Source organism: Mandrillus leucophaeus, unplaced genomic scaffold (assembly GCF_000951045.1).
Source record: "Mandrillus leucophaeus isolate KB7577 unplaced genomic scaffold, Mleu.le_1.0 Scaffold4, whole genome shotgun sequence".
Classification (NCBI taxonomy): domain Eukaryota; kingdom Metazoa; phylum Chordata; class Mammalia; order Primates; family Cercopithecidae; genus Mandrillus; species Mandrillus leucophaeus.
The window spans coordinates 10,784,249-10,811,316 of record NW_012104253.1 but is presented as its reverse complement, the minus strand read 5'-3'; the positions used below and the strand labels follow the sequence as shown (position 1 = coordinate 10,811,316).

The 27,068-nt window shown below is 54.0% G+C and overlaps 2 protein-coding genes across 8 annotated transcripts in view; one reads left to right on the top strand and one right to left on the bottom strand.

Annotated features, from left to right (window-relative positions):
- Positions 1 to 5,890, top strand: part of FAM181A (family with sequence similarity 181, member A) — a 10,709-nt gene extending 4,819 nt beyond the window's left edge. Inside the window, exons 2-3 of one of the 7 annotated variants that reach the window (XM_011991725.1) lie at positions 1,329 to 1,650; positions 4,498 to 5,890. In XM_011991725.1, the coding sequence (XP_011847115.1) occupies positions 1,588 to 1,650; positions 4,498 to 5,463 (1,029 nt within the window). In that variant the 5' untranslated portion in view covers positions 1,329 to 1,587 and the 3' untranslated portion in view covers positions 5,464 to 5,890. Of the gene's footprint in view, positions 1 to 1,328; positions 1,659 to 3,560; positions 3,934 to 4,470 lie in introns of those variants that run through there. The other 6 variants (XM_011991732.1, XM_011991731.1, XM_011991726.1 and 3 more) reach the window with 6 other exon arrangements.
- A 4,501-nt stretch (positions 5,891 to 10,391) lies between these two features.
- The window catches only part of ASB2 (ankyrin repeat and SOCS box containing 2), a 42,705-nt gene continuing 26,028 nt past the window's right edge, over positions 10,392 to 27,068 (bottom strand). Inside the window, exons 7-10 of the mRNA XM_011991724.1 lie at positions 23,549 to 23,720; positions 15,393 to 15,957; positions 14,009 to 14,162; positions 10,392 to 11,032 (exon numbers count right to left, since the gene is read on the bottom strand). Of these exons, the coding sequence (XP_011847114.1) occupies positions 10,896 to 11,032; positions 14,009 to 14,162; positions 15,393 to 15,957; positions 23,549 to 23,720 (1,028 nt within the window). The 3' untranslated portion in view covers positions 10,392 to 10,895. The remainder of the gene's footprint in view (positions 11,033 to 14,008; positions 14,163 to 15,392; positions 15,958 to 23,548; positions 23,721 to 27,068) is intronic.

The following is a 27,068-nucleotide window of genomic DNA, read 5'->3' as shown; positions in this document are numbered from 1 at the left end:
TCCGAGTTCACGGCAGTTGAAGCCAGCACAGCTCATGTGCCTTTAGCAGAGCTTTACAGAACCCAGGCTCTGGTGCTGGGCGATGCAGTCGGGAAGAAGCGCTTCCAGCTTCATGCGCCATAGTCCTGTAGGATCACAGACAATTCGTTGTCACGTAAGCTATAGCAACCACAAGCATCCTTCACTCAGGCCTGCTGTGTGCTGAGTCCATTCGAGTCACAGGAGGTACAGAGAGAAACCTGTGGGTGACCTCCCTTCCCTCCTGGAGCTCACCTGGGTGGGGCAAACAATAAACAGACAAAATTTAAAACAAAACAAAACAAAACAAAAAACAGGAAGCAGCTGTTTACGGTCCACAGGAAAAATCCTGCTCAGTGGAATGGGCAAAGTATTTAATTCATAACACATTTAGTAAGAAGCTACTCTGTGCCAGACTGTAGTAGGGGTCAGATTACTAAGGGTCTTCTGCATTTAGCTAAGGAGGTTAGACTTCATCTTTGACTCTAGGAACACAGGGATGTGAAGAGGGCATTATTAACAATGCTAGGAGTTGGCAGGAGGCATCCTGGAGGAGGGGATGTTTGAGCTGGGCCTTGAAGAATGGCCGAGAGGACAGGGTTGGCTGAGTTGGGCCCAAGAATCAGGTTTGAGGCTTCTGTGAGTGTGTCACCAACTGTAAATGGGAAAAATAATCCCCTCTGCCCAGACACAGGACAATAATGAGAGAACACTGGGAGAACCTTCAGACTCGTATGATTACTGCTGTCTTTCCACCTGCCTATATGGCCAATCACAAAAACACAGAGAGCCTTCCCTTGTGTGGGTCAGAGGCACCGAGAGGCCTGGCCTCAAGCCATAGCTGCCTCCTCTCCCCGCTCCTCACTTCCCAAAGCTGCAGCTCCCGTATTCCTGAGTCAGGAAGGTCCAACGTTGGGCTAGAAGAGTGGAACCCAGGACGCGTGGAGAAAATCTGGTCTTGGCCAGCAGCGTTTAGGCAGTGTCTGGTGCTCATGGAAGCGCCAGGAGGCAATGTGGCCAGGCAGATCCACCTCAGCCTTTGGACGCAGACAGGCCTGGCTTCAAGTTCGAGCTCTGCTGGTTAACAGCTGTGAGGCCTTGGGAAAGTAACTCAACCTCACTTCACTTGTCAGGGCAACCGAAACACTATCCTCACGGAGCTGCCCCGAGGGTCACGTGAGGTCTTCATGTGGCTCGAATATGGCTCGTGGCACATGCTGAGTGTCCGCAAAGAATCCATTTTCTTCCACTTTTCTCTCCTCTTCCTTTCTCGCTTCCCTCTTTTCTTCCTTCTCTCTTTCCTCAAAAAGTGTTTGGTGGGAGAACAGCCCACATTCAGAGCTTTGGAAAGACTTTCATAAGACACCGACTCACCTCCCATGGAGTCCACGGGCCTGGCAGGGACTCACTACTAGCTAAGAAAAGAGACACATCTTCATGATCTGGCAGCGCGGAATGGGCCGGCAGGGCTGCAGGTGCCGTGGGATCTCGAGGACTCTGGGAGCTGAGCTGAGTGGCTTTAAAATGTCTTGACGCCCTTAGAAGAGAAAAGATCTTCTGGAGAGAGGAATGATGCAGCCTACAGAAAGCACAGAAGGCCCGGGGAGAAAAAGGCAGGGCACAGCAAAGCAGGCTGTTATGTGGTCAGGTGCTGGCTGCCAGAGAGGTTCGAACTCTTGGCTGTGCACACCGGCTTCATGCAGTAGGCAGCAGGGAGCTGGCCCTGGTGGCCACAGGCCCTCAGGACACTCTCTCCAGCCACGTGTGCCAGGTGTTTTGGAGCAGAAAGGATATTTCCTGCCTGTACCAGTCAGGGTGGGCTGGGAGTTACTGCAGAAACACATAGCCCTCGAATCTCTGGCACTTAAAATGATGATGGTTTGGCTCTCACCCGTGCAAAGGTTGCCACAGGCAGGAGCAACTCTCCAGGGCACGTAGTGGCCGACAATCTAGGATGCGTCAGTCCAGCGGCGCTTCCGTCTCAGTCCACACTTCCCCGACCCCGCAGCAGGATAGGAGCATGGGGAATACAGTGCTGGCTTTCAAGGCCTAAATTGAGTTACAGCTTGTCAGCACGGGCCATCTCCTCCAAACCCTTCATTTTGCCTGTAGGGACCCTCAGGCTGGGGGTAGGGGAGATGGATTGGAGGCAGACCACAGCAGCTGTCTATTGGCCAGTGGGAAGGAGTTGGGGCCATCCCTCCTGGATGGAGGCCCTGGCCCTGCCCTGCCAATGCCCCCAGTCTGGGTAGGGAGACTCCAGAGAGGAGTCCTGCAACCTAAGATGCCAAATCTGAGGTTGCAGTACAGAGGCGTGGGTTGGTGCATAGACCGTCAGCCATCTGGCTGATGAGGGAGGCAGGAGGAGAAGGCAGTAGAAGGGGAAGAGGAAAGGAAGGGGAAGGAGACGAGGAGGGAAGAGGAGGCTGAGCCTGGAGAGAAAAACGATGAGGCTTGAAAGGGGCCCATGAGTTGGGCTGGCACGGAGGCACGACCATTAGCATTTCCCAGGCAGCCGCCCTCGCCTTCAGCCTCACCTTCCCTCTGGCCAGTTGGTGGGCAGGGCCAACGCCGGCTCTGGGCTCCCTTGCTTGCTCAGAGCGGCCCTGCTTGCAGCCCCGCCGGCGTTGGCACGGTGACAGTAGCCAAGTGTGCAAACTTGTGCCATTGTCCGCAGGCCAGGGGGAGCCATGGAAACTGGCTAATATGACACAGGAAAATGTTTGCTGATGGCAATTCTATGGGCTTTGTCCACCTCTTTCTCCATCATGACGACTCGATTTAAGTCCCTAACTGTTTGACTACAAATGCAAGGGGACCGTGCAACGCCAACCTTTTGTCCGGCTGCGCTGAATGGGCAATTCAGGCTTTGTGCAGCTCAATTGAGGAAGCAAACATAAAGACAAGATTCCTGAGAGCTCCAGCTCCCTTCCCATGGATATCCCAGCACCTCGTTACAGAGTCCTTCCTCGGCCACCTTTTCCGACAGGCATCAGCGCACCTCCCGACCTCGAAGGCCCTCCATCCCTGATCCCTGGGGATCCTGGCAGGGAGGGTGGTGGGGATGGTGGGGGGGAGGGGGAGAGAGAGAGAGAGAGAGAGACGGAGAGACAGAGAGAGAGGAGAAGAGAGAGTGAGAGAGAGAGAGCCACTCAACACTCAAGGACAGCGGGAAAAGCAGCCCGCCCCAGCTTACCCCGTCCGATTGTCTGTCCGCACTGGAGCATGGCAGCTGTAGGCCTGGAGTCTTTGGGGGAGGTTTGCAAGCCTGTCTCTACTAGGCCCAGCCCCTTCTCGATCCTGGACATTTTAAACACACACACACACACACACACACACACACACACACACACCACCCCCTTGAGAAACCAGGGAACCGAGGTCAAGGGGAGGAGGAGCGTGGAGGCCCAGGAGAGTGGGGCTGAAGGGTAGAAATTTACCGGGAAATGATTGCATTTGGGAGCTGTCTTTTTTGTGATGGTCCCCATGGTGACAATTTGTGACGGCAAAGAATGTGGGAACGGGGCGCCGCCGCCTGATTGGGATGCTTTGTATCTGGAGAGGCGCTCCTGATTGGCCTGAGGGGCCCCCCAGCTCCGGGGAGTTGTCCTCCATTCAGCCCACTCGAGGGTTGCACAACTGCTTCCAGCCGGACGGAGCTCAGCCGGCTGCGCCGGGGCCTGTCCCAGGTCTGCAGTGGGGAACCTGCCGGGCCACGTTGGCTGGGCCTTGGCCGCACCTTCGGTCAGTGTGGAGGCCCAGTGGCTCTGGCCCGACTGGGTGGCGGGTGTGGAGCAGGCTGGGGCCTGGGGGAGGGGCGAGGTGCCGTGGGTGGCGGCCGAGGAGGCATGAAATTGCTGCAGATGCTTCTTCGGGGGAGTCCCTGCTGCCCGCAGCCTGAGATCAGCCTGCAAGGCAGGTCTCGATTAAGTGCCAGACAGGGGTCCTGCCTGGTCCTGCGTGAGAGCTGGGGGTGGAGCGTGGGGACTGAGGAGGGGGGCTGGCGCTCCTCATGCCGGGGGCGGGAGTGGTGGGAGGGGGAGGCTACCACCAGGGAGGAAGGGGGCTTGGCCTTGCTTTAAAGTGGAGCAGTTGCCTCAGCTCAGAGAATAAACACCTCACTGGCAAGTTGGCAGCGTGGTGTGTGGGAGACGGGGCAGGCTGGGAATGTGTGCCAGCCCCAGCAATGCCACCTGTAGCTGGGTCACCTTGGGCGAGTTGCTTGACCTTTCTGAGCCTTGGCTGCAAGAAGAGGGCACCAGACGCAAGCAGGCTGGGTGAGGCTCTGCTGGCGCCTGCTGCATCCCAGGTGTGCAGGAAGTGCTCAGCCACTTGCACCCACATCCCTCTACCCAGGACTCTGTTTAAGGCTGAGGGGTGCTGGGGTGGGGACACCGTTTGCAGACAGGTGCTGTGGTCTTTTGGCAGTGTTGGGTGTCGTTGCTCGGAGAGACTCCAATGGCCTGTTTTGTCCCCCAGGTCAGCTTGGTGCCCTTCCTTGGAGCTGCCGGCCACCAGCAGAGCCCACCCTCTTCATGGAAAGCCTCGTGCAGTGGCCCCCTGGTGATGGCATCCGACAGTGATGTGAAGATGCTGCTGAACTTCGTGAACCTGGCGTCCAGCGACATCAAGGCCGCCCTGGACAAGTCAGCGCCCTGCCGCCGCTCCGTGGACCATCGCAAGTACCTGCAGAAGCAGCTCAAGCGCTTCTCCCAGAAGTATTCCCGGCTCCCGCGGGGACTTCCGGGCAGAGCCGCTGAGCCCTACCTGAAAAGGGGGTCTGAGGACCGGCCCGGGAGGCTGCTTCTCGATTTGGGCCCTGATTCCAGCCCCGGCGGGGGTGGGGGCTGCAAGGAGAAGGCGCTGAGGAACCCCTACAGGGAGGAATGTCTTGCTAAGGAGCAGCTCCTACAGGGGCAGCATCCAGAAGCTGCCCAGCCTGGCCAGGTGCCCATGAGGAAAAGACAGCTGCCTGCTTCCTTCTGGGAAGAGCCGAGGCCCACCCACAGCTACCATGTGGGGCTGGAGGGGGGACTGGGCCCCAGGGAGGGACCTCCCTACGAGGGTAAGAAAAATTGCAAGGGCTTGGAGCCCCTGGGGCCTGAGATTGTCCCAGTGCCCATGTCTCCGAGGGCCCTGGCTGAAAAGGAGCCACTCAAGATGCCTGGGGTCTCCCTGGTGGGCCGCGTCAATGCCTGGAGTTGCTGCCCCTTCCAGTACCATGGACAGCCCATCTACCCGGGCCCTCTGGGGGCCCTGCCTCAGAGTCCTGTCCCCAGCCTGGGCCTGTGGAAGAAGAGTCCAGCCTTTCCCGGGGAGCTGGCGCACCTCTGCAAGGATGTGGACGGCCTGGGGCAGAAGGTGTGCAGGCCTGTGGTGCTGAAACCCATTCCGACCAAGCCGGCCGTGCCCCCACCCATCTTCAATGTCTTTGGCTACCTCTAGCCGGGCCGAGAGGGCCTCAGCCCCCACCTCTGGCCTGCAGGAGTGTCAAGGTCCCCGAGGTGCTCTCCTGTGAGGAGGTGGCTGGGCCACAGTGTGGCCTCTTCCATTTGTGTGCGTATGGGAGCGGAGGGCAGGATTGGGGCGGGGCTCCTCAAGCAGTCACCCTTCAGTCTTGCAGTCTTGGAAGCTGGGGGGCTGGTTGGCCCCTCTCCAAGCAGGCCAGGGCCCAGCAGCTTGTCCTGCTGTCCCTGTGCAGACCATGGGTGCTAGGATGTTGCCCTTGCTTGCAGACACCCCGGAAGCCAGAGTGACACATCTGTTCACCTGCCACCCACTCTGCAAGCCAATCTCAGTTGTTGTTCTTCTTGTTCTTTGTAAATATTGAGAAAGTTAAAAGAATAAAGACATTTCTTTTGGAGTTTCCATATCTTGGGTATCATGAAGCTGAATGAGCCCCAGGCTGAGGGCTGCTGGCAGAGGTGGCTGGTTTGAGTGAGGCCAGGAGTGGTTGAAACCTCTGAGATATCTGGGAATGGGCGCTGGGGGCCAAGAGCTTGGTTCAACGGAAGGAAGGTGAGGAGGGGAGGAGAGGAGCCACTAGGGAAAGACATGCTGGCGTGGACCCCCCAGGGCGTCCAACGTGCTCCGGAGAATAGGCGCTGGAACCAGGGGAGGTGGGGCTGCAGTTCAGCGCCGCCCTGTGCTGTGGGGCCGGACACTTCCTCTGGGGGTCTCCTTGCCCCATCTGCAGGACAGTGAGAGGAGAATGAGTCTCTCTGCAGTGCCTTCTGCTCTGTGCACAGCCTCAGGGCAGCCTCTGTGCCAAGGTGATTGTGCCCAACTCTGGTCAGAGGGAAAATCAGGCCAAACAGGAGTTTGGTCCCTTGTGGACAAAACAGGTGGTTTGACCAAATTGTTTCTCCAAATCATGGTCTTGGAGTCTATGTCCACGGGCAAAATAAATCAATTTTAAAAATAATAGCAAATTCCCCTAAACCTCGTTCTCTCTGGCACATACAAAAGGATCCTCTCTAGCTAATTCAGATTCCGGGTTACCTGCCGATGGGTCTCTCCCTGGGCCTGTTACATACCAGGTGCCCCATCAATAGAATGCTGAGGGCTTTTGCCTGTGACAGTGCAGAGGGGAGTACCGGTAGCAGGAAGTGGCCCTGGATTTTGCTGTTAGTGTCCTACTAGCAAAGCTACCTGAGAGGCCTCCACCTGCACACAGGCCCAGGTTTTCTCTGCTGCTGTGGACGTGGCTCCATGGCTGAGAGAGGGTGGGCCTGCTGGCCTGCCGAGCTGCTTATTTTATCAGAACACAGTTTTCACAACTAAGAACGGTGCGGCGGGCCAGTCCTGGCTGGGGACTATGGTGTTCTCATCAGCAGCGTGATGTTGGACAAGTTAATCCTCACTCTGTGCCTCAGTCTCCTCATCTGTACAATGGAGGACTAGGAAACAGGTGCATCTACCTCCTCTGCACCCCAGGCAAGTGTTGGCTGGTCACAGGCTCCCTCCTTTGGAGCCCGGATATGGCCTCTGATTCTTCCTCACTAATACAGGCTGCAGGATCGGTGGTCACCAAGGGCCCCTCCTACTTGCCTTGTTTTACTCCAGGATTCCCCTGGCATGGGGAGTCCCCTGGAGGGGCAGCCCCCTCACCAGGAAGCCAGCCAGTGGTTTCTGTCCAATGGCCTCTGAAGACTTCAGAGCCACAGAAACAGGAATGGCCCGGGCAGAGCTGTTCAGAGTCATTATCTGACCCATGGGATGGGGACAGTCCTCAACCTGGACCCTCAGCCTCTGACTGGTCTGGTCTTAAAGAGCAGCAAGGGGCTGGGGGGTGGGGTACCCTCCTCTGCCCTCTGTGTGGCATCACACAGGCCCTCTGGATCCATGTCGATGAGCCTCAGCTCCCTGCAAACTGCATAGGAGGGGTTTAAATGCCTGCATCCTAGCCTGCCATCTATCAGCTGTGCAATCTTGGGCAAGTTACTTAACCTCTCTGTACTGAAATTTCCTCATTTGAAGAATGTGATTGATAATAGACCTGCTGTATAGGTTGTTGTGAGGCCAATATGAGTGCCTGGCCCACTGTGCTACCCAGATGCTCAAAAGCTCCACCAACCACAAGTCACCTCTTGTAGTTATCTGGTGGTGTCTGTAGGTTCTGTCATGCTGACATTTTAATACCGTTTATGGGCTGTGCTGCCCAGGGGATGATGTGCCTGGACCACACAACCAACCACATCCGCTAGAAGAGGACCTGAGCTCCAGTCTTAGACTAAGATATCTTAGTCTTTGGGGAGAAAGCTCAGGTCTCTCTGGTAAGACTGGCCTGTCCCTGCTCACAGCCCCAGGGGGTACCTGATGACTCACTCATTCAAAAGTTGGGAAGCAGAAACCTCTACCAAGACATGGCCTGAGAGAAGCCCCTGGCAACATGATGCCTCCACGTGGAAGCGAGGTAGGCAGAAAGCATGCATTTAGGAAAGCTTTGGTATTAAAAAATCAGTTTTAAATGCTGCTGCAGTAACAACAGCAGATACTCCCCTAATCATAAAGTGAACGGCACTGGTTCAAAGTAAAACCCGGAGCCAGTCCAGGCACCCACCCCCCGCACCCCTTCACCATCCCCGACACCCACCACTGGGTCAAGTTCACGAAGGGGAATCTCTGCCAGACTTTCAGGGCTGTGTCTGCAATGCTGTGAGACGTCCCTGAGGCTGCAAACCTCTTGGGGCTAGGCAGGTGCGGCTGCAGGAGGGGCCCGCTTCTGCAGAGGGAGGTGGCTGTAAAGTGCTCCACACAGGAGTGATGGTCAAAATGCATAACGAATGGCACAATGTGAGCACTGACCAACTGGAACCAACCCACCGGAGCAGTCCCAGGCCAGGAATGAACCCCTTAGTTGCTGGGTTGTGGGGAGGTGGGGGCAGGGACCTAAGGAGGCATGGCGCTTGCAGGGAGGGGTCCTGAGCAGTGTTTGACTAAGTGGCATGGACGCTTGTACATTAATATTCTAAGAACCCAAATGTAGCACTGGTGCGTCCTAGGCCAGGAGGTGCCACATCCTGCAAATGGCGACTACAGAGAAAACAGTGGCCAAACCCCTCCCCTATACCTCCCACTCACCCCTTCAGCCTCATCTCCCCCAGGGTGGCACCTCCCTCAGACTGGCACACTGCCCTGCCCAGTGCCTGCGTCTCTGGGCTCGGAGATTTGTGGCTGCTGCCTTAGGACTCCCTAGGACATAATGTGGTCCACGAGATGCTGTAGATTAAGAGTCTGCCCAATACCCATCTCAGTCCACACACACCAAACAACTCGCACACTGGCCCTGCATGCCTCATCCATCACCACCTGCCACCCCTGGGGTCAGTTTGACCAGCAGTCACCTGAGATGCAAATGCCCTCCCTTTGGCTTCCGGGTCAGCAAAGGCGTTCTTCCATCGGATTCTCCCCTGGGAGCTGAACCCGCCTTGGCAACTTACCCTGGGCTCTTGGGTTTGAGCATCCCCAGTGGGGGAGCATGCGGGTTTCCTTTGGGGCTTCTTCAGGGTCCCTGCAGGTTCTGCCTGGTGAACAGCAAGGCCGCATGGGACTGTGGCCAAGAACCGCTGAGCTGGAACCCCAGGGACTTGCTGTGTGTGCCCAGGCAAGTCCCTTCCCCTCTCTGGGCCAGTTTCTCGTTTGTATCATGAAGGAGTGGGCAAGACCAGGTTGAGCCCCCTTTGACCTGTGGCCAGAAAGTGCTGCTTGGAAGATGTTTTCTCTGGGAGTTACTGATTCCATAGAAGCCCAGTGTGTCTTTAGCCAGGCATGGTGGCATGCCCCTACAGTCCCAGCTACTTGGGAGGCTGAGGCGGGAGGATCACCTAAGCCCAGGAGGTGGAGGTTGCAATGAGCCGAGATCATGCCACTGCATGACAGCCTGGGCAGCAAAGTGAGACTCTGCCTCGAAAAAAAAGAAAAAAGGAAAAGAAACCCAGTGTGTCAGAGCCAGCAAGGGGCCATCATGTTTCACCATACAGATGAGGAAACTGAGGCCCCAGAGATGCAAGACAACAGCAGGCTGAGCCTGGAACCAGTGCTCCCCTCCATCAATCTAGCTGCTTAATTTCCAAAGGCCAGAAACTACCTTTAACCTTGCTTGAGACTCTACTAGATCCTGGGACTGGCCTGGTACAGGCTCTGGGCCAGGTGGCCTGCTCCGGTGTTGCTGCAGAGTAGCCTGGACTCGGCGGCTTCACTCACACTTGTAAAGGGAGCGCCAATGAGTCACTGCAGCTTCCATGGAAATAGGGCCTGCTGCATCTCAGCCCTCGGGGCCTGGAGAGACCCCCAGAGAGTGCCACATGGTGGCAAGCCTTAGCTCTGCCCTGCACCGCCTGAAAACAGGATGACAATTCCTGTCCTGCTCATCCCACAGGGCCACATGAGGACAGAGGGAGGCACGCCGAGGCCAGAGCTCCATGCACTCTCAGGCTTGGTGCCTTTGCAAGGGCTGACCATGGCCATCACTCTAGCACTGCTACTCACGGTGGCCAGTATTTAATGTTTTTCCCTAGTTTCTCAACAGCCAGCAAAACAGGGGTGAGCAGGGTGTGAACACAGAGTGCCAGGAAACGTGTAAGACATCCCCAGGTGTCGGGAGACATGTGGGCCCTGAGGCTGTTTGTGATGGTGTGCTTGTTTCCATGGTGATTGAACGAGGAGAGGAAAACCCACTGGGCCATCATCAGGCCTCGCCTGGGGAGTGAAGAACACAGCCTCTGGGGTCTTTCAGGAGCCCAAACAAAGGTGACACATTCAGGGGTCCTTGTGCCCCATCCCCACACCTGCCCCGCTCCCACTACTGCCAGGAGCAAGGCTGAGGACCTCAGGCGTCAGGAAGTCTGATGAGAGGGACTTCACTGGGCAGGTGTCACGTGTGTAACATTTATTGTATTAATACTTAACAAAGCCCTCCAAGACCCAGGCTCCCCCTACCCCCTACCTTGGGCCACGTCTTCATCTTAGTCTTTGGGGAGAAAGCTCTGAAGTCAAGTGGTGAGTTTTCCAGAGCGAGTGCAGGGGCGCAGGGAAGGCTCTGAGCCCGCCTTCCCCAGAACACCTCAAGCTCTGCCCTAGCCCCAGGAATGAAGGTTTCTGCCATTCCCGAAGGCAGAGGAGGTCTGGGATCTGCTCGTCAGTCTGTAAACAAATGATTCTTCTCCTCCTTGACACATTCTGTTCTCTGCTCTGGCCAAAGCTCTGGCCCTGAGACCCAGTGAGATCCTGATAGCTGTCCAGGATGAGAGGGAGGCAGCCTGCAGCCTCATCTGTCACCAGGTCCCCCTTGGAGTTGGGGACACCGACGTCCTGAAACGTCCTGAAACTTAGTAAGAAGAGTCTGAGGGGCTACTCCTCTCTCCCTGTGGCCCCAGTTACTGGGTGTTCTCGTATTTCAGGTATCTAATCAGCCTGCCTGGGAGCGGCAAGGTGTCTAGGAGTTTTATACGGTATTTCCCAATGGCCTTTCGAACCCGCAGCCGGCAAAGGTGAGCCAGAGGTCTTGGAGGTTCTGAAAAAAGGAGGGAAAGGCAGAGGCTGATTTATCATTTGCAATAAGCAAAGGGATTGCATCTGTGACCCCAGCCTATGGGAGGAGCCCAGCTGATGTGGATGGGTAAGAGAGGGGGTGCCCGCTGCTGGTCACCCCAGTCCCTGCCAACTAAAGAGACCCAGCAAGGCACCTTCCCACTGTTCACCCCTCATTGATCTGCACAGCTCAAGCAGTTGACAGCATGGTTAGCACACCCATTTCACAGGTGAGGAAACCGAGGCTTAGCAAGGTTCTGAGCCTTGCCCAGGATCCCTCCTGGGACTAGTGGTGGTGTCTCCCTCCTCTTGAGCCTCTTCCTCTTCACACACAAGCTGGGCCCCCAAACACAGCCTTAGCAATGGGGTCAGAGGTTTGACCTCTTAACTGCTCCCACATGTGGAATTCAACTTGGAGGTGCTGAGAGGCCAGGGTAAGGGGGCAGAGACTGGCAGCTCCCCTCAGGCCCCGGAATCCCACCTGGCTGCCTCCCCCAGGAGCCATGTAGTGAAGTTTTCTGAGCTGGGGAGTGGGTAGAGGTAAGAGCAGGGGATGAATGCATCCAGTAATGGAGTAATTTATTTCAATCCTCAGCAAAGGGTCGGACACAAAGAAAGGGCTTGTAGAATCACAGAATGTCATTCATTCACTCATTCATTCATTCATTCATTCACTCATTCATTCATTCATTCCCCAGGCACATGCTGAGCCCCTCTGCTGCACCTGACTCTGTGCCTGGGCCAGATATGCAGAGGTGCCTGCCCAGAGGCTCCAGGGGAGGCTTCCACAAGAGACGGTGCCCTTTGAGTGGGTCCTGAGGGCTGAGGGCAGGAATTTCCAGGTAAGGACAGGAGACAGGGACATTCTAAGCAGGGAAAACAGCAAGTGGCAAGGCAAGGAAGTCATGCAAGACCGGGGCTGGAGGGGCAGGTGGGATGTGCAGCGAAGGCGGAGGGCCAGGCAGCTGCAGCGTTGCCTAGCGAAGCATCCACACACCCATCACTGTTTCTGACACTTCCACTGCCCTCCAAGCTGCCCTCTGAGTTCACTGCCTTCTGAGCTCAGATGTTTCTACTACATAGTACCACAAAGAGCAGGGAAGCATCATTCCTGTTGTCCAGGCATCTTGTCTGGTTAGTTCCTATTTCTATCTCTTAAATGCTGTGGTCTGGATAAAAAAATAACGTGGTTACCTTGTACATAGAAGGTCTTGAATATATATTCATTTAATGGCTGAATTGGAATAATTAATTATAGGCATTGAGGCCAGTTAGGACACTTTTTTAACAGTCCAGAAAATAGATGGGGAAAACCCTTAGGTAACAAGCTTAGAATATAACCTCCCCTCTGGGAAACTCAGCACAGGCTGTTGGTGAGCAGAGGACATGGAAGCATGAGGGCTGGGCTGGCCAATCCATGGGCTCTGGGTGGTGTCCTTCCCAGAATAAGGATGTCGATGTTGTAGCATTAAACAAACAAGCTCGTGGGGACCATCTTGCAGGTGGAAAGTGGGCTTTAAAGTAACCCAAATAGGTATTGCTTAAGAACGACTTGTTTTACTGGCTAACAAATGTGTACTGCACACTAAGGTCTCTGCAGGGATTTCCCTGGGGCATGGTTTAGTTGTGAGGGATCACCCTTCTCTAAGGAAGGCAGGAGAAGGTAACAGAAAGGGTGGGACTGATATCTAGGCATAGACTGCTCCACCCTCTAGTGGCCAAGGATCGAGGTGACAGCAACCAATTATTCATTAATTCCCTGAAGGTTTATCATGCATCTAGAGTTAAGCCCTGAGTGAATGGGCAAGTTGACGCCTCCCTCCCCGTTACTGCCCCAGAAACTTTATCAAAGGCTTCAGTTCAAGTGCCTTCCAGGCACCTGTGCCAATGAAAAATCCTACAGCCCATTTGGGATCACAGGGGTGTGAGGATCAAGGAGGAACGTGGTGAGTCAGAGTTAGGGCACAGGGGTGGGCCCCCGAGGCTGCACAGTCTCACCTGGGGACAGGAGCAGTAGTGGTGGAATGACAATGACCTGCTGCAGGTCAGCCTCCTTTGACAAACACTTGGCCAGGGCAGGACTGTACCCTCAGAGCCAGAGAAAGCCCTAGGGTAGCTGGAATGCCACTGCACAGATACCCATTTCTGTCACCGGTGGCAGAAATCCTGTTTGCCCAGGTGAGCTCCATCAATGCCTAAGAGGGATTCTGGCTTCCTCAGCCTGGCTTAGCCAGGCAGCCCCATCTACTCTGCACACATCAGAGGGACAGTGGCCGAACCCCACTTCACTGTGCCTGGCACAGTTCAGGTGGGTAGAGCTGAAAGGGACTGGACAATGATCCTGCCCAGGCACGTCTGTTCAGGTGGGGAGAGGCCTCACCCAGCAAGGTCCTGGCAAGGCTGGCTCCAGGGTTCAGGGGCCTGTCTCCCATACCAGGGTGTTCTGTGTACCAACAGCCTTGGCGTCACCTGGGAGCCTGCTGAAATACAGACTCCCCGGCCCCGCCCCAGACCTGCAGAATCAGAAGCTGCATTTTTAACAGGACACCCAGGTGCTTCATGTGCACTTTAGTCTCAGACACCCTAGACCACCATCCTCCCCTCTCCCCTCCTACAATGCCTCTTGGTGGCCCCAAATCGTTCACAACCTACTCTGAAGGTCCTGGTACCCCTCAGGGAGCTGTAGCTGTTTAAAACATCATGGAAAGATGTAGTGGAGAGACTCTGGGGTTGGTCAAACCTGGGTTTTAATCCCAGCTCTGCCACTAACTAACTGTGACTTTGGCCCAGGTGGCACAACTCTGTGAGGGGCAGATTCCTCATGTTTCATCCAAGGAGTTACAGAGCCTGGCACAGAGCAGGTGGTCACAGGGTTAGGAACAGTCGCATTCCCTGAGGCCTGGGACTCTGAGTCAGGAAGGGAGATCTGCCAGCCTCGGCAGCAGCAGCAAATTCCTACCTGCCTTCTCCTTGATGACGGCCCAGTCCTCAAAGCTGTCGATGTGCTCCTTCAGCCGTGAGCAGAGCTGCACATTGCCCACGTAGTCCAGGAGGACATCGATGATGGGTCCTGCCCAGCGGCTCACCTCCGGGGCGGATACGAACTCACAGAACTGAAAGAGAACACGCCGGGACCAAGAAGTGAGTTCATTCCACCAGCAGGAGCCTGCGGCCAGGGAGGACAGGGGATGTGTCCAAGCACAGACACTGTGCATACCCAGGCTAGGATCCCCTGAACCATGTCACCTCAACACAGGCTTCTGCTGCCCCAAGTGGAAGATGGGCAACTTGAGCAAGTCACATCACCTCTGAGCCTCAATTTCCCTGTCTATAAACCAGGCATATGAAACCAATTCCAAGGGGATTTAACATGAGAATTAAGTAACATGAGCATAAACTTTGCACACAGTAGGCAGCTCATGAATGATCCCCATTAACCATTAAAATAATGATCTCCAGAAGAGGCGTGTGTCTAACTTCCTTTTAAGTTCTGACTCTTTTTTTTTTTTTGCCTTTTCTTTTTTTTTTTTGAGATGGAGTCTCGCTCTGTCGCCCAGGCTGGAGTGCAGTGGCGCGATCTCGGCTCACCGCAAGCTCCGCGTCCCGGGTTCACGCCATTCTCCTGCCTCAGCCTCCCGAGTAGCTGGGACTACAGGCGCCCGCCAACACGCCCGGCTAATTTTTTTATATTTTTAGTAGAGACGGGGTTTCACAGTGTTAGCCAGGATGGTCTCGATCTCCTGACCTCGTGATCCGCCCGCCTGGGCCTCCGAAAGTATTGGAATTACAGGCGTGAGTCACCGCGCCCAGCCCAATTCTGACTTTTAAAGTAACAACATGGACATGTCCTGCCTCTGGGTCGCTGGTTTCTGCTCTGACCTGACCCTACACCAGCCTGCTCTTGACATCCCTTTCCGGATCGTGCTTATTTCACATCGCATTCCATGTGTAGGTTTGCTGGAGGTGACAAGCCTCTTAGTTTGGCAGAGTTCTCCGCTCCGCTATTGGTTCCTTCAATTCCCCAACTCAGCGGACCACAATAAGGATTTCACTGTTCCAATGCACCACTAAGTTCTGCGGCCTCTAAAGTGTGCTAACTTCTAGTTCCCTCCAAAGCTCCCTCCAAAGCGCCCTAACCGCTAAGCCACACTACCCACCACGCGGGTTAACCACTGTGCTCTGCTGCCTCCAAAGCTGTCCACACTTCCCCCCAAAGGTGTTAATCACTAGTCCACGCTGCTCCCGAGGAGCGCGAACCACCCGGCCCCACCGCCGCCCATGCGCGCGCGTCCCCGGGTCACATCCAAAAGCAGCACTCCCCACCGGCGGCGCACGCCACCCACCTGCACCACGCTGGGCTCCTTGTTGGACACGGGCGTGTCGTTGAACCTGCTGGAGGGCTGCGGCGCCGGTGGGTGCGGGCCGTTGCCGTAGAGGCACGAGAAGCAGGGCTCGCCGTCGCAGCCCAGGTCCATGAGGAACTTGAGCAGCGACAGGCACTTCATGGCGAACATGATGGTGGCGGGGAAGGCGGTGGGATGCGTGGCGATATAGGCGTCGATGTTCGCGCCGTGGTCTAGCAGCAGCTGCATGGTGCGCAGGCAGCCGTGGCGGATGGCCACGAGCAGGGGGCTGATGACGTCGCGGTTGGGGTCGGCGCCGTGTTCCAGCAGCAGCTCGGTGGCGTACACGTTGTTGTTGACCACGGCGAAGTACAGCGCGGAGCTGCGCCGGTCTTCGTAGAGGCGCGCGCGCTCGGGCGCCAGCGGCGCGTTCACGTCGAAGCGGGCGCTCAGCAGCGCCTCCAGCACCGCGTCGTTGTTGCGCTCGGCCGCCAGATGCAGCGGACTGACGCCGCTACGGCGTACGCGCGTGCGACTGGTCACCGGCAGCAGCATCTGCACGATCCTGCCGGGTTGAGGGGCGGGCGCGGGTGAGGGGAGGGGAGGGGCGTGGTGGGGCAGGCCTCGCCAGCAGGGAGCGCTCGGGAGCCAGGCCTGGCTGCTCGCCCTTACCGCGGGCTGCGGCGCGGGTCCCACCGGCAGGGGGCGCCGCGGGTCAACCATTCTCGCCCCATTGGGGAAGATGGGTTGGCTGCCGTCCTCGCTTTACAGATAAGGAAACGGAGGCTCAGAGAGCTTCAGCCACCCTCCCAAAGTCACATAGCCAGTAAGGGGCAGAGCTGAGCTTCAGACCCAGAACCCTTGGCCTCGGAAGTCTGAGTTCTTAAAAACCTGTCATACTGCACCAGGGTTTCAAGAAGCTGCCACTGATTTATTTCAGGCTAAGTGCTGTTGCCCATTGCCAGCTCAGTTATCTGGAGGAATTGACTGGAAGGCCCCCAAATCCAGTGTGGCGAAGTTTGGAACCAGACCCTGCTCTCTCTGGGGGAGGACGGACAGGGACAGCCAGATCCCAGAGCCCACTATGTGCCAGAAGGCTCCTAAAGGCTTTACAAGTGCTATTGGGTTCAATCTTTACAATAACTCGTAAAGCAAGGCTCATCATTCCCATTTTGCAGATGAGAAGATTCAGGGCTTTGAGAGACTAAGGGGCTTGCCCAGCCATACAGTTAGAAGAGGGGAACCAGGGTGTGTGCCCTCCTCTGACTCCAGGGCTGAGCTGTCCTACATCCCTATCTTGCTGTCCTGGGACCCCAGTGGAGCCACGAGATCCTGAGGACAAAAGGGGACAAATGTGTTTGGCCCCAACTACTACTGCCCCAGGCCCCAACCAGCCCACTGTGACCATGAGGTTACTTACACTCCTCTCCTGTGGGTCTCACTGCCTCCTGCCCTGAAGGCTGACGCTAGCTTCTCCCAGTCTCTCTGCCTCACCTTCTGGATGTGGAGAACTTGGTCAGCCACTGCTGAAGCCTGAGCTCCCTGCAACCACCAGTTCCTCTCTGTCCTAAAACTCGAGCACTGATCTCAGCCCTTTCCCTCTATTAATCTATGAAATCCTCCCAGTTGCCCTCTGAAGTGAGTACTATAATATCCTCACTTCAGAGGTGAGGAGACAGTAGCCCAGAGAAGGTATGTGACTCCTCCAAGGATACACAGCCAGTAAGTGATGGAGCCAGGATTTAAACCCAGGCAGTCTGACCCCAAAGCTACACTCTTAACAACTCCCCTACCTCTTGTGTAGCAGTCAGGGTGACAGTTAACATATCATGGGGTTTTGCAGTCTTCACAATGTGTTAACTTGCCTGCCCATTTTACTTTCACTGCAGCCCTGGGTGGGAGTGGCCGGAGCAGGCCTGTGGCCTTCTTTTTAACAGATGTGGCTCAGAAAGCTGAGGTGACTAATCAGGAGTCATAAGACAACTCTGGGGACTCAACCCCAGGATTCTTGACCCCTTCTCTTGGCTCTCTTCTCCTAGACCCCTGCCACCTGCAAGAACAAGCTCCTGCCACCAATATGATTCCAGACCCTAATCCGCCCAATCCCTGCTGACAGGTGACCTCACAGCCTCCTGTGGGGCTCCAAGGAGGTGGCCATTGCAGGGGGTGGGGCGGGGGGGGGGTGAAGGGGAGAGAAGCAGGTGCCACCAGGCCCATTCCCACGCCTCTCGCCTCCTGGCATGCTGGCTTCCTGGAAATCTGATGCCAGTGACCTCCTGCTGGGATCTCAGTGGAAACTATTATTATTGTTAGTGATGCTGTGTTTGGCTAAAATCTGACTCTAAAACCTCAAAAGGAAATTCACACACCCAGGGGGGCTAATTGCCTCCTAATTTCTATTTGTGTAGGCACAGGAGGCCTGACTTTGCTCTGCAGAGGTGCTGGTCAAAAGCAGGCCTGGGCCTCACCCTGGATGGCGGCCACAGCCAACAAATGCCTCGCTAACAGCTGTAACGTGCCCAAGCACGGAAAAGAACAGTGAGAGGGGCTGCCCCAGGGCCGCTGGCCAGATGGGGCTGGTATCTCTGGCAGGTCACAGCTGGTCTCTGGCAATTCACGAACCAAGGGAAAGTGGCAGAAATGTGGGAACTTGAGCATTGTCTCAGTAATGCAGTGAATCATATTATTGTGGCAGGACTCTGCCAATCAGAAAGTAAATGTATAATGCCGGACAGGCTCTGGAGATCAGTGTGTCCAGCTCTCCCATTTTACAGAGGGTAAAACTGAAGCCCAGACTTGGGGTGAGGAATAGAGTGAGGTTGGACAGAAGGTGGGTGGTGCACAAGAGCAAAATGCAGGTTTCTGCATGCCCAGGGTCACGCCTTCTACGATGCCCCACTCCTCCCAACCATGGGAGCGGCCATGTTGGTAGCCCCACTGCACATCATCACTCCTCTCCCCAGCCCATTTTGTGGGGCAGAGGACAGGAGGACAAGGGGGTGACCCCACCAAACAGTCTGACTCCCCACTTCTCCCACAGGCATGTTTTGGGATCTCAGAGTACAATTGCTCAAGCGGCACCTTATGAAGAGGATCAAAGGTGACCATTGCCTGACAGAGCCGTAGGTGTCTGGAAGGATGGCTTCCTACCCCTTCCTTGTCCCCTCCCCAATGCAGAGGCCACACCTACCAGCTTAGCTTTGCCTGTCTAGGCCCTGAGACCAGAGCAGATCCAGCTCAGCGTCATTCCAGAAAGGCCCAGTGCAGCAGCGTGGCAGGTGCTGAGCTGTCTCTGACCTTGGACCACATTCCAAATCACTGGGCTCCTGTCTTGTTCCCGGGACTCACCAGTATCTGAAGCCTGACATCCTTGCCCCAGGCCCGGGCTCCCACGCCAGGATTCTAGTTTCCTCAAAGCAGCAGCCTTGCCATACCACCTGGCCCTGGCTCTGATGTCCTTTCTGAATCTAGCCCAACAGCAGGGGAATGGGCAGAGAGCTTTGAGCCAACGCAAGCTGTCCTTAGCTAGAGAGGGGCCCAGCATGGGCACTGGGGAAACCAGGAGGCTCAGAGTCAGGGGTACATGGGTTACACACCAGCTCTGCTTTTCAGCACTGGGCCAGCACAGGCAAGTCACTTAACCTCTCTGAACCACACCTAAAGCAGAGGGGTAATTAATTGTAATAATAGTGATGATGATGATGATGATGATGATGGCTATAGCTACCCTTTATTGAGCTCCAATGGGTTGCTGTGAGCACTTTACCCCTTACCTTCCTAAGTCATAGTTGTGCTAATATTGCTGAGCGCTTACTATGTGCCAGGTACCATTTAAAGGGGTGGTCACATTTGTTTACTTAATTTAATCCTAGCATGACCCTCAGAGCTAAGAACTTAATCTCATTTACTCATTTACTCATAACAGTCCAGCAAGGTAGGACTGCTTACAATCCCAGGTCCAGGTTACAAAGCACAATGTAATAATCTTTCACCAAGGCTGCTTTTGAGTATAAAATGAGATCTTACGCATGAATCTGATCGGCCTGTAGTCGGCAGTGAATAAACAGTGCTCTTGGTATCTTGACCACCACAATGACTGCAGCCTACTGCCCCTGCGACCCTAAACACAGAGGTATTCTGAGTCACCAGGTCACTGTGGTGTGACCTTTGTCAGTGTTCAGTGTAAATTTGGATGGAGGGCCGGGTGCGGTGGCTCACGCCTGTAATCCCAGCACTTTGGGAGGCTGAGGCGGGTGGATCACTTGAGCTCAGGGGTTCGAGACCAGCCTGGACAACATGATGAAACCCCGTCTCTACTAAAATACAAAAATTAGCCAGGTGTGGTGGTGGACACCTGTAATCCCAGCTACTTGGGAGGCTGAGGAAGGAGAATCACTTGAACCCAGGAGGAAGAGGTTGAAGTGAGCCAAGATCGTGCCACTGCACTCCAGCCTGGGTGAAGAAAGAGACTTGGTCTCAAAGACAAACAAACAACAACAACAACAACAAATTGGCTGGCGGATTGACATGGGAACCGGTTGCCCACAGACGGCTCTGTTGCCAACACTTCTGAGCTTCACTGTGCCACTCTGACTTGTTTCCTATGAAGTCTTGAGCTGTGAGCCTCAGTTTCTCTTTTAACTAATGGGGATATTAACTTGCTTGTCAATGTACTTTATAAACTGCTTTTTAATTTAATGTATTAAGTGTTCTCTATTTTGCCTTATTCCAGAAAGAATTTCAACTGGCTTGCAAAGATTGATAAAATACAGCAAAAGTATTATATATTGGAGTTAAAAGAGAGGGAATATTTAAAAACGAGGGAGTCAGAAGTAAGGCCCAGAACGTAAGTCTGTGTTTTCTCTTGGCCACAGAAGAGGCTCTGAGATCCTGATTCTCTACTCAGGCTGCACAGTAAAATCTCCTGGGCAGCTCTTAGACACCCTGAAGCCTCAGGCACAGCCCAGGCCAGTGGCAGCACCATCTTGTCAGGTGGGGCCCAGGCATCAGGGTTCCTAGTGCAGTCAAGGTTGGAAACTACTGTTTTGGGAGCTATTCTTGGGCCATCTGCTCTGGGCTAACTCATACAGTTTCTGAATAAATCTATCTTTGGTGTTGATCTTTTATTTCATACAGTGGCTTTGCTAAACTGGAAATGAACAACAGGAAAATGTGTGTCTTGGAGGTGACTGGGACATCGGGACTTTAGGGCTCCTTTCTCAGCACACCCACATGTCACCCCCTGTGGTTAAGTGTGCTGACGAGAAGACACCATGTGGCAAACAGCCCTCGGCTCCTGGTGCTGCCTTCTATGCCTGGGACGGCTAGGGTGTGTTGACAGGTGGCAGAATGCGGAATGCCTATGGAATGTCACATCAAATCTCCGAGCAGAGGGCCTTTAATGCTGTATGCCCAGGGAGGGAGTGATGAGCTCGGGGCTTGCTGGCCATGGGCCCTGCCCCGTGGCAGAGGCTGCTGGGAACCAGGCTTTAACCCTTTGTTGGGTAGCCCTAAAAAGTGGCCCAGGCCCTCTGAGCCTTGGGGGACAGAGGGAAATGGGGCCTGAGAGGGGAGGTTGAATAACCAGGGAATTCACCCTGGGAATCTGCATGAATCCAGGGTAGGTGAGTTTAGGGGAACATCAACCATGTATACAGTGTTCCTGGATCATCCCCAAGGCCGCCTAGGGCCCATTCAGCTTCTCCTCCAGCTGGGGTCAGACTGCCAACACCTCTGGGTTCACTTGAAGGCAGCCCAGATGAACGTCCCAGCCCTGCTGCTATCTCGAAAATCACTTCCATATCTGGCCTTGGCTTCCTTCTCTGTAAAACCAGGGCCTGAGTTAGATCAACGGCCCCTGCAGCTATGGACAGGCTGTATCTGATTTTCTCCGGGAGCTTTTCAAAGAGACAGTGGGGCTCCTTCTCTCCTGGAGATTCTGGTTCACTGGATCTGACATGGCATTTTAAAAATAGCCCAGAGGGACACGGATGTGCAGGCTAGAATCGGGGGGCAGTGGCCCAGGAGATTTCCAAAGTGCACACATTTCCCGCATGTTCACTCTGGATCTGTCTGGGGTCAGGCCCAAGGTAAACTGTGTTTGCCCAACTCTGACTGATGCTCGATGATTTGTGGAACTGAAGAGAAAGGAGCCATCTTGCCCGTGCCCACTGCCTGGCTTGAGCTGTAACTGCACAACCATGGAATACACTCTCCCTAAGTAAGAGTGGGTGAGCATAGAATGCCTGGGCACACACTGGGTGCAGGCGCTCTGCTAGGTGCTTTATTTCCATTCTATATCCACGCATGTCCATTATATCCATTTTACTGGTCCTCTGACAACCCCATGAGCCGGCTGTAACCATTTCCCATTTTATAAATGAGGAAAATGAGGCTCAGCGAAGTTGAACAACTTTCCCAATGGCCTCAGCAGGGATTCACACCCAGATCTGTCAGCCTCGTGGACAGCTATGCTGTCCAGAAAAGGCCGGGTCTCCTCTGTGTATGTCCTTGAGGGTGGGAAGTGGGGAGGGCATCTTTGGCTGGTCTGGTGCTGGCAGCCTGCACAGAAGGGGCCGGAGCTTTAAGGGCCACCTCTGAAGCCTTGAGTCTTTATTTCAGTCTTTGGAATGTCTCTTTCACCCCATTTCCCTCTGCCTTCGTGAAGACAACAAACACGCCCCAACACACACAATCTGTGCTTCTCACTCTCCTCCCTGTCTGGAAGACTGGGGTGTGTTTTCCCAGGTGTCATCAGGGTACATGAAATGGGATTTTAAGTGAAATGTTTTTAAAATTGATTGTAAATGGATAACATACTAGTGTGATAAATGTTTCCTCTTCAAAATAAATTCATTGTAAGTAAAAACATTATTTAAAGGAAAAAATACTAAACAATGAGAGTATAGATATTTAAAATCAAGAAGAAAATCTGTGAATGGACAAAGTTTGGGAAGCACTGTCCAGCAAAAATGGCCAGGTGTTGGGGTTTAAGTCCCAGCCCTGGGGACGGGGCTTTCAAGAGCCAAGTCTCTTGACTACCAGCGTCTTAGCTTCCTGCCCTGTAAAATGAAAATCCGGGTTGACCCGCATACCCACAGCACAGCGTGCGGCCCACATGACAGGCAGATGAGTCACTCTCTGGAAATGACCAAGCCCTGTCCATCCTTCAAGGGCAGCTGGAGCTCCACGTCTGTGGCCCAGGCTTCCCCATGTAGCAGTGTTGCTGGGAATGTTTAAAAACTGGCTCAAGCACGGGCAGAGAAGGGGGAAAGGGCTCTGGTTTGTAGCATTTGCCAATTTCCATGCTGTAAATATTCCATGGCCAAATTTAAGCTACCAATGTGAGGTCAACAAACACAGAGTTGGGAAGAGGTGTGCAGTAGGTTCATGAGAACTGGCACGAGCTGGCTCTAGCACACCTCTGCCTCTAGCCCCGGCTCATCTCTCTCCACAGCAGCCATGCAGCTCTTCGGCATGCTCTTGCATGATGTCACTAATTCACATATCTGTGCTTCTTCCCTTCCTCCACATTGCTCCTTGGGAACTCAAGCCTCTCTCATCTCGCTCAGAGTATCTAGCACATAGTAATTGCTCAATAACTGCTAGTTCTTATCATTGGTGCTGTTTGTGTTATTGTAGGTTTTCCTTGCATGCTTGCTAATTGCCTGGGAGGTTATCTTTGCATTCCTGTACTCCCGAAAATATTCATTAGTTCAGACTCACATCTGCCCCCTGGATAGAATTCCTGTAGATGTGACCTTTGGAGCAGATGAGTACTTCCCACCTATGAGCTGTGTGACCTTGGGCAAGTCACTCAACCTCTCTGTGTCTTACTTCCTCATCTAAACGACAGAGATAATAATATCCACCTCCATGAGCTGTTAAGCAGATTAAACAAGTTTCTGATGTGAAGTTCTGGTAAGTGCTGCATAAGGGTTTGCTATTATTATTGCTGCTGCTGTTGTTATAGGCATTCACTCCATGCTTGCTAACTTGCTAAGGGGTTTCCCTCTTTTCCATGAGAAAGGTGATGTCCATTCTGACCTCTCCAGCTACTTGGGTGGGACATTCAGGGCAGGCCCACCCCTCCCATCCACTACTCCCAGTGTGGGTCTCCAGAGAGCTGCCTGGGTGCTGGCAGAGCCTGGGCTGACCTGTAGTTGCCCTTCTTGGAGGCGATGTGCAGTGGGAGCAAGCCGTCCTTGTTGGTCTTGTTGGCGTCGGCACCCTGTAACAGCAGAAACTCCACCACCTCCTCATGCTCGTTCTTGCAGGCCTCGTAGAGGGCAGATGCGCTGTCGCTGGCCTGTGTGTTGATGTCAGCACCTGGGGAAGGAGAAGCAGATCACCAAGTGACCAAGTGACCAGGAATTTGCTGTACTCAGTGTAGCGCCACCGCGTGGTGGGCCTGCAGTGCTAACCACGGTAGTTCGTCGGATCTTTAACAACGACCCTTAGGAAGGAGGAGTCTACCCGGGGCCACCCCCAGCTTCTTTCAACAACATCAAGACCCAGGGGCCTGGCCAGGCGCAGTGGTTCATGCCTGTAATCCCAGCACTTTGGGAGACCGAGGCAGGCAGATCACCTGAAGTCAGGAGTTCAAGACCAGCCTGGCCAACATGGTGAAACCCTGTCTTTATTAAAAATACAAAAATTAGCTGGGCATGGTAGTGGGCACCTATAATCCTAGCTACTCAGGAGGCTGAGGCAGGAGAATCTCTTGAACCCGGGAGGTGGAGGCTGCAGTGAGCCGAGACTATGCCATTGCACTCCAGCCTGGGCAACAAGAGTGAAACTCCATCGGGGGGGGGAAAAAAAAAAAAACCCAGGGGCCTGCCAGCCCGAACAGAGACCTCTGAGAGGATCCAAGCAGCCACGATGATGCTGGCATTTTCTGAGCACCTACTCCGTGCTGAGCATCATGCTTTCCACAGGCTATATCTGAATTCACAGTGGGTAGTCACCCTGTGAGGTCAGTACTGCTCTTATCTCCAGATTACAGACGGGGGCAGAAGCACAGAACACCTAGACCACTTGCCTCAGACCTCCCAGCTCATAAAGATGGAGCCAAACTTGAACCCAGATGGTCTGATGGCAGAGGCCATGGTGGACGTTCTGATGGTAGAGGCCATGCTCTTAACCCTCACTCCATGTAAGAGGGCCTGGGTTCTGCCCTGACAGAGGCCTCACAGGTCTAGGACAGCACAGAACCCCTAATAAAGGAAAATCCCAAAAATGTTACTAATTGCAATTTGCTATTAATATTGCTATTATTATTGCTAATATTGCCATCTATTAGTATTGATCGTTATTGCTATCAATAACTTCTAGCTCTTATCATTAGTGCTCTTTGTGCGAAGTATTCCCTGCATGCTTGCTAACTGCTAATTCTCTGCCTTTCACTTCAAGGAATAAGAGAATTACTTTCTGTCTCCTCCCAAGAAAATACTAGACCAGGTGCAGTGGCTCACACTTGTAATCCCAGCACTTTGGGAGGCCAAGGCGGGAGGATCACTTGAGCCCGGGAGTTCAAGACTAACCTGGGTAACCTAATGAGACTCTGTTCTCTACACCTACTGAGTAGCCCCTGACCAGGCATGGTGGCGCATGCCTGTAGTTCCAGCTACTTGGAAGGCTGACGTGCGAGCATTACTTGAGCCTGGAAGGTTGATCTAGGCTGCAGTGAGCCAGGATCACACCACTGCACTCCAGCCTAGGCAACAAAGTGAGACCCTGTCCCCAAAACAAAAACAAAAACAAAAACAAACAAAACCCAGAAAACATTAATCCATGCTGTTAGGAGGAGGAATCAGGCCTGGTGACAATCTGCCTTCAGCTTAATCTTCTATACCTGCTTCATCTCCTGGTGGGTGAGGGAGAGAACCGATGTGCACACAGCTTTCTCTGCACAAAGAGAGTTCAGCAGTCCTTCCTTGTTCTGGAAGGACATGGAACTAAGATGCTGGAAGATGTCAGTGGGGCTAAAATCAAAAGCATCTGCTAACCACAGGTCATCTCTCTAAGTATGTTGCTGATCTCAGGCTTTCTGGTAGTTTCTTATTTTTGACGATGGTGTGATCAGTTTCTGGTCTAGTGGAAAGAGCACAGGCTTTGGCATCAGATGAGAATCACTTGAGGCGTCTGTTTCATGGCTCACAAGCTCTGCAGTCTCAGAAAGCCTTTAGGAGCCTCAGTTTTCTCATCTGTTGACCAGGAATAATAGTACCTACCCGTCGGGATTACTGCAGGGAATGAACAGAATAATGTAAGCACATTTCTCAGCTCTGTGCCCGCCACAGGGAAGGTGCTCAGCAAATGCCAGTTGCTCGGGATGGAAGGAGCTGGGCAGAGGGCTTCGTTCTGCCTCCAGCCTGAGGGAGAGCCAGTGAGCCGCCCTCACCCTCTGTCGGGCTCTCAGAGGCAGGTGCCCTGGAGAGCCTGGACCCCACCAGCAAAGCTGCCTGCTCACACAAGACAAATATTTGAGTTGGAAAATAGACTCAGCCCACAAAGTGAACAGACCCTGACTCAGAGTGTCGGCGGGAGACCCGGACAGATGTTTGGAGTTAGTGAGGTCACCCTTGCCCGCTGAGCGTGCTGTCCTTCACCAGGACTCCCGGCCTGGGCTCCCAGGACCCTGCCTGTGCCCCTTTGTTCTTACGCTGGGCAGCCCAGATTTGTTCCTGGCTGCAGGGAAGGGCCTGCCTCTATGTTCCCCACTGCTTGGGCATGTGCTGAGTGCATGGATGCTTACCTGGGCAGAGTCCCATGCTGCTGACTCTCACAGGCTAGGGTGGCTGGTAGAGCACAAAGCACTTGCAGTTTGGAGTCAGATGGCAGTGGACCAGCATCCAGGCTCGGACTGTGACCAATTAGTTAACCTCTCTGAACCTCAGTCTCTTCATCTATAAAATGGGACGAGCACACTACCTACCATATGGGGCTATGGGGAAAGCTCCATGGACCCAGTCTGTGTTCACACTTAGCAAGTCCTCAACAGATTACTACAGTTCAGCCTCCGTGTCTGGATTACCTCTGGCTTCTCTGTTGCTAGAGAGAGAGGGTTACTTCCCATGGAGAGAGAAAAGAAATCAAAGGCGTTCTTGGGGAAGATGAGGATATAATATTCTGAAACCAAAAGCAAGTCTGCCATGTCTAGGGGTCTTCTGCTACTGGGCCATCATAATGCAGGCCATATTGTGTTATCTTCTCCCATTAAGATATTTCACAGGCAAAGAGGGCAAAGACCTGGGTTCAAGTCCCAGCTCTGCCACTAATTTGCTGTGTGACCTTGGACAAATCACTTTCCCATCCTGGTCCTTGAGTTCATCACCCATAAAAGGAGGAGGAGGTGATCTAAATGTTGCCTGAGGTTCCTTCTGGCCCTGAAGTGTGATGTGGTGGAAAGAGAAGCGGTTGGGGTGTCAGGAGACCAAGAGTCTAGCTAGTTCTACAACTAATTTGCTATAGGACTGTAGATGAGTCACTTCCTCTCTCTGTGCCTCAGACTCCTTGTTTGTAAAATGAAAATGTTGGACTAGATTATAAATGGCAAATAGGTGGTTCATGGGCCACACTCCCATATTTGTGCTAATGGCAGATGTCACTAGTGGATCCCGACGTTCTTCCCACTGAGCCTGGACACAGCCTCAGGATCTTTCTCAACACAGTACT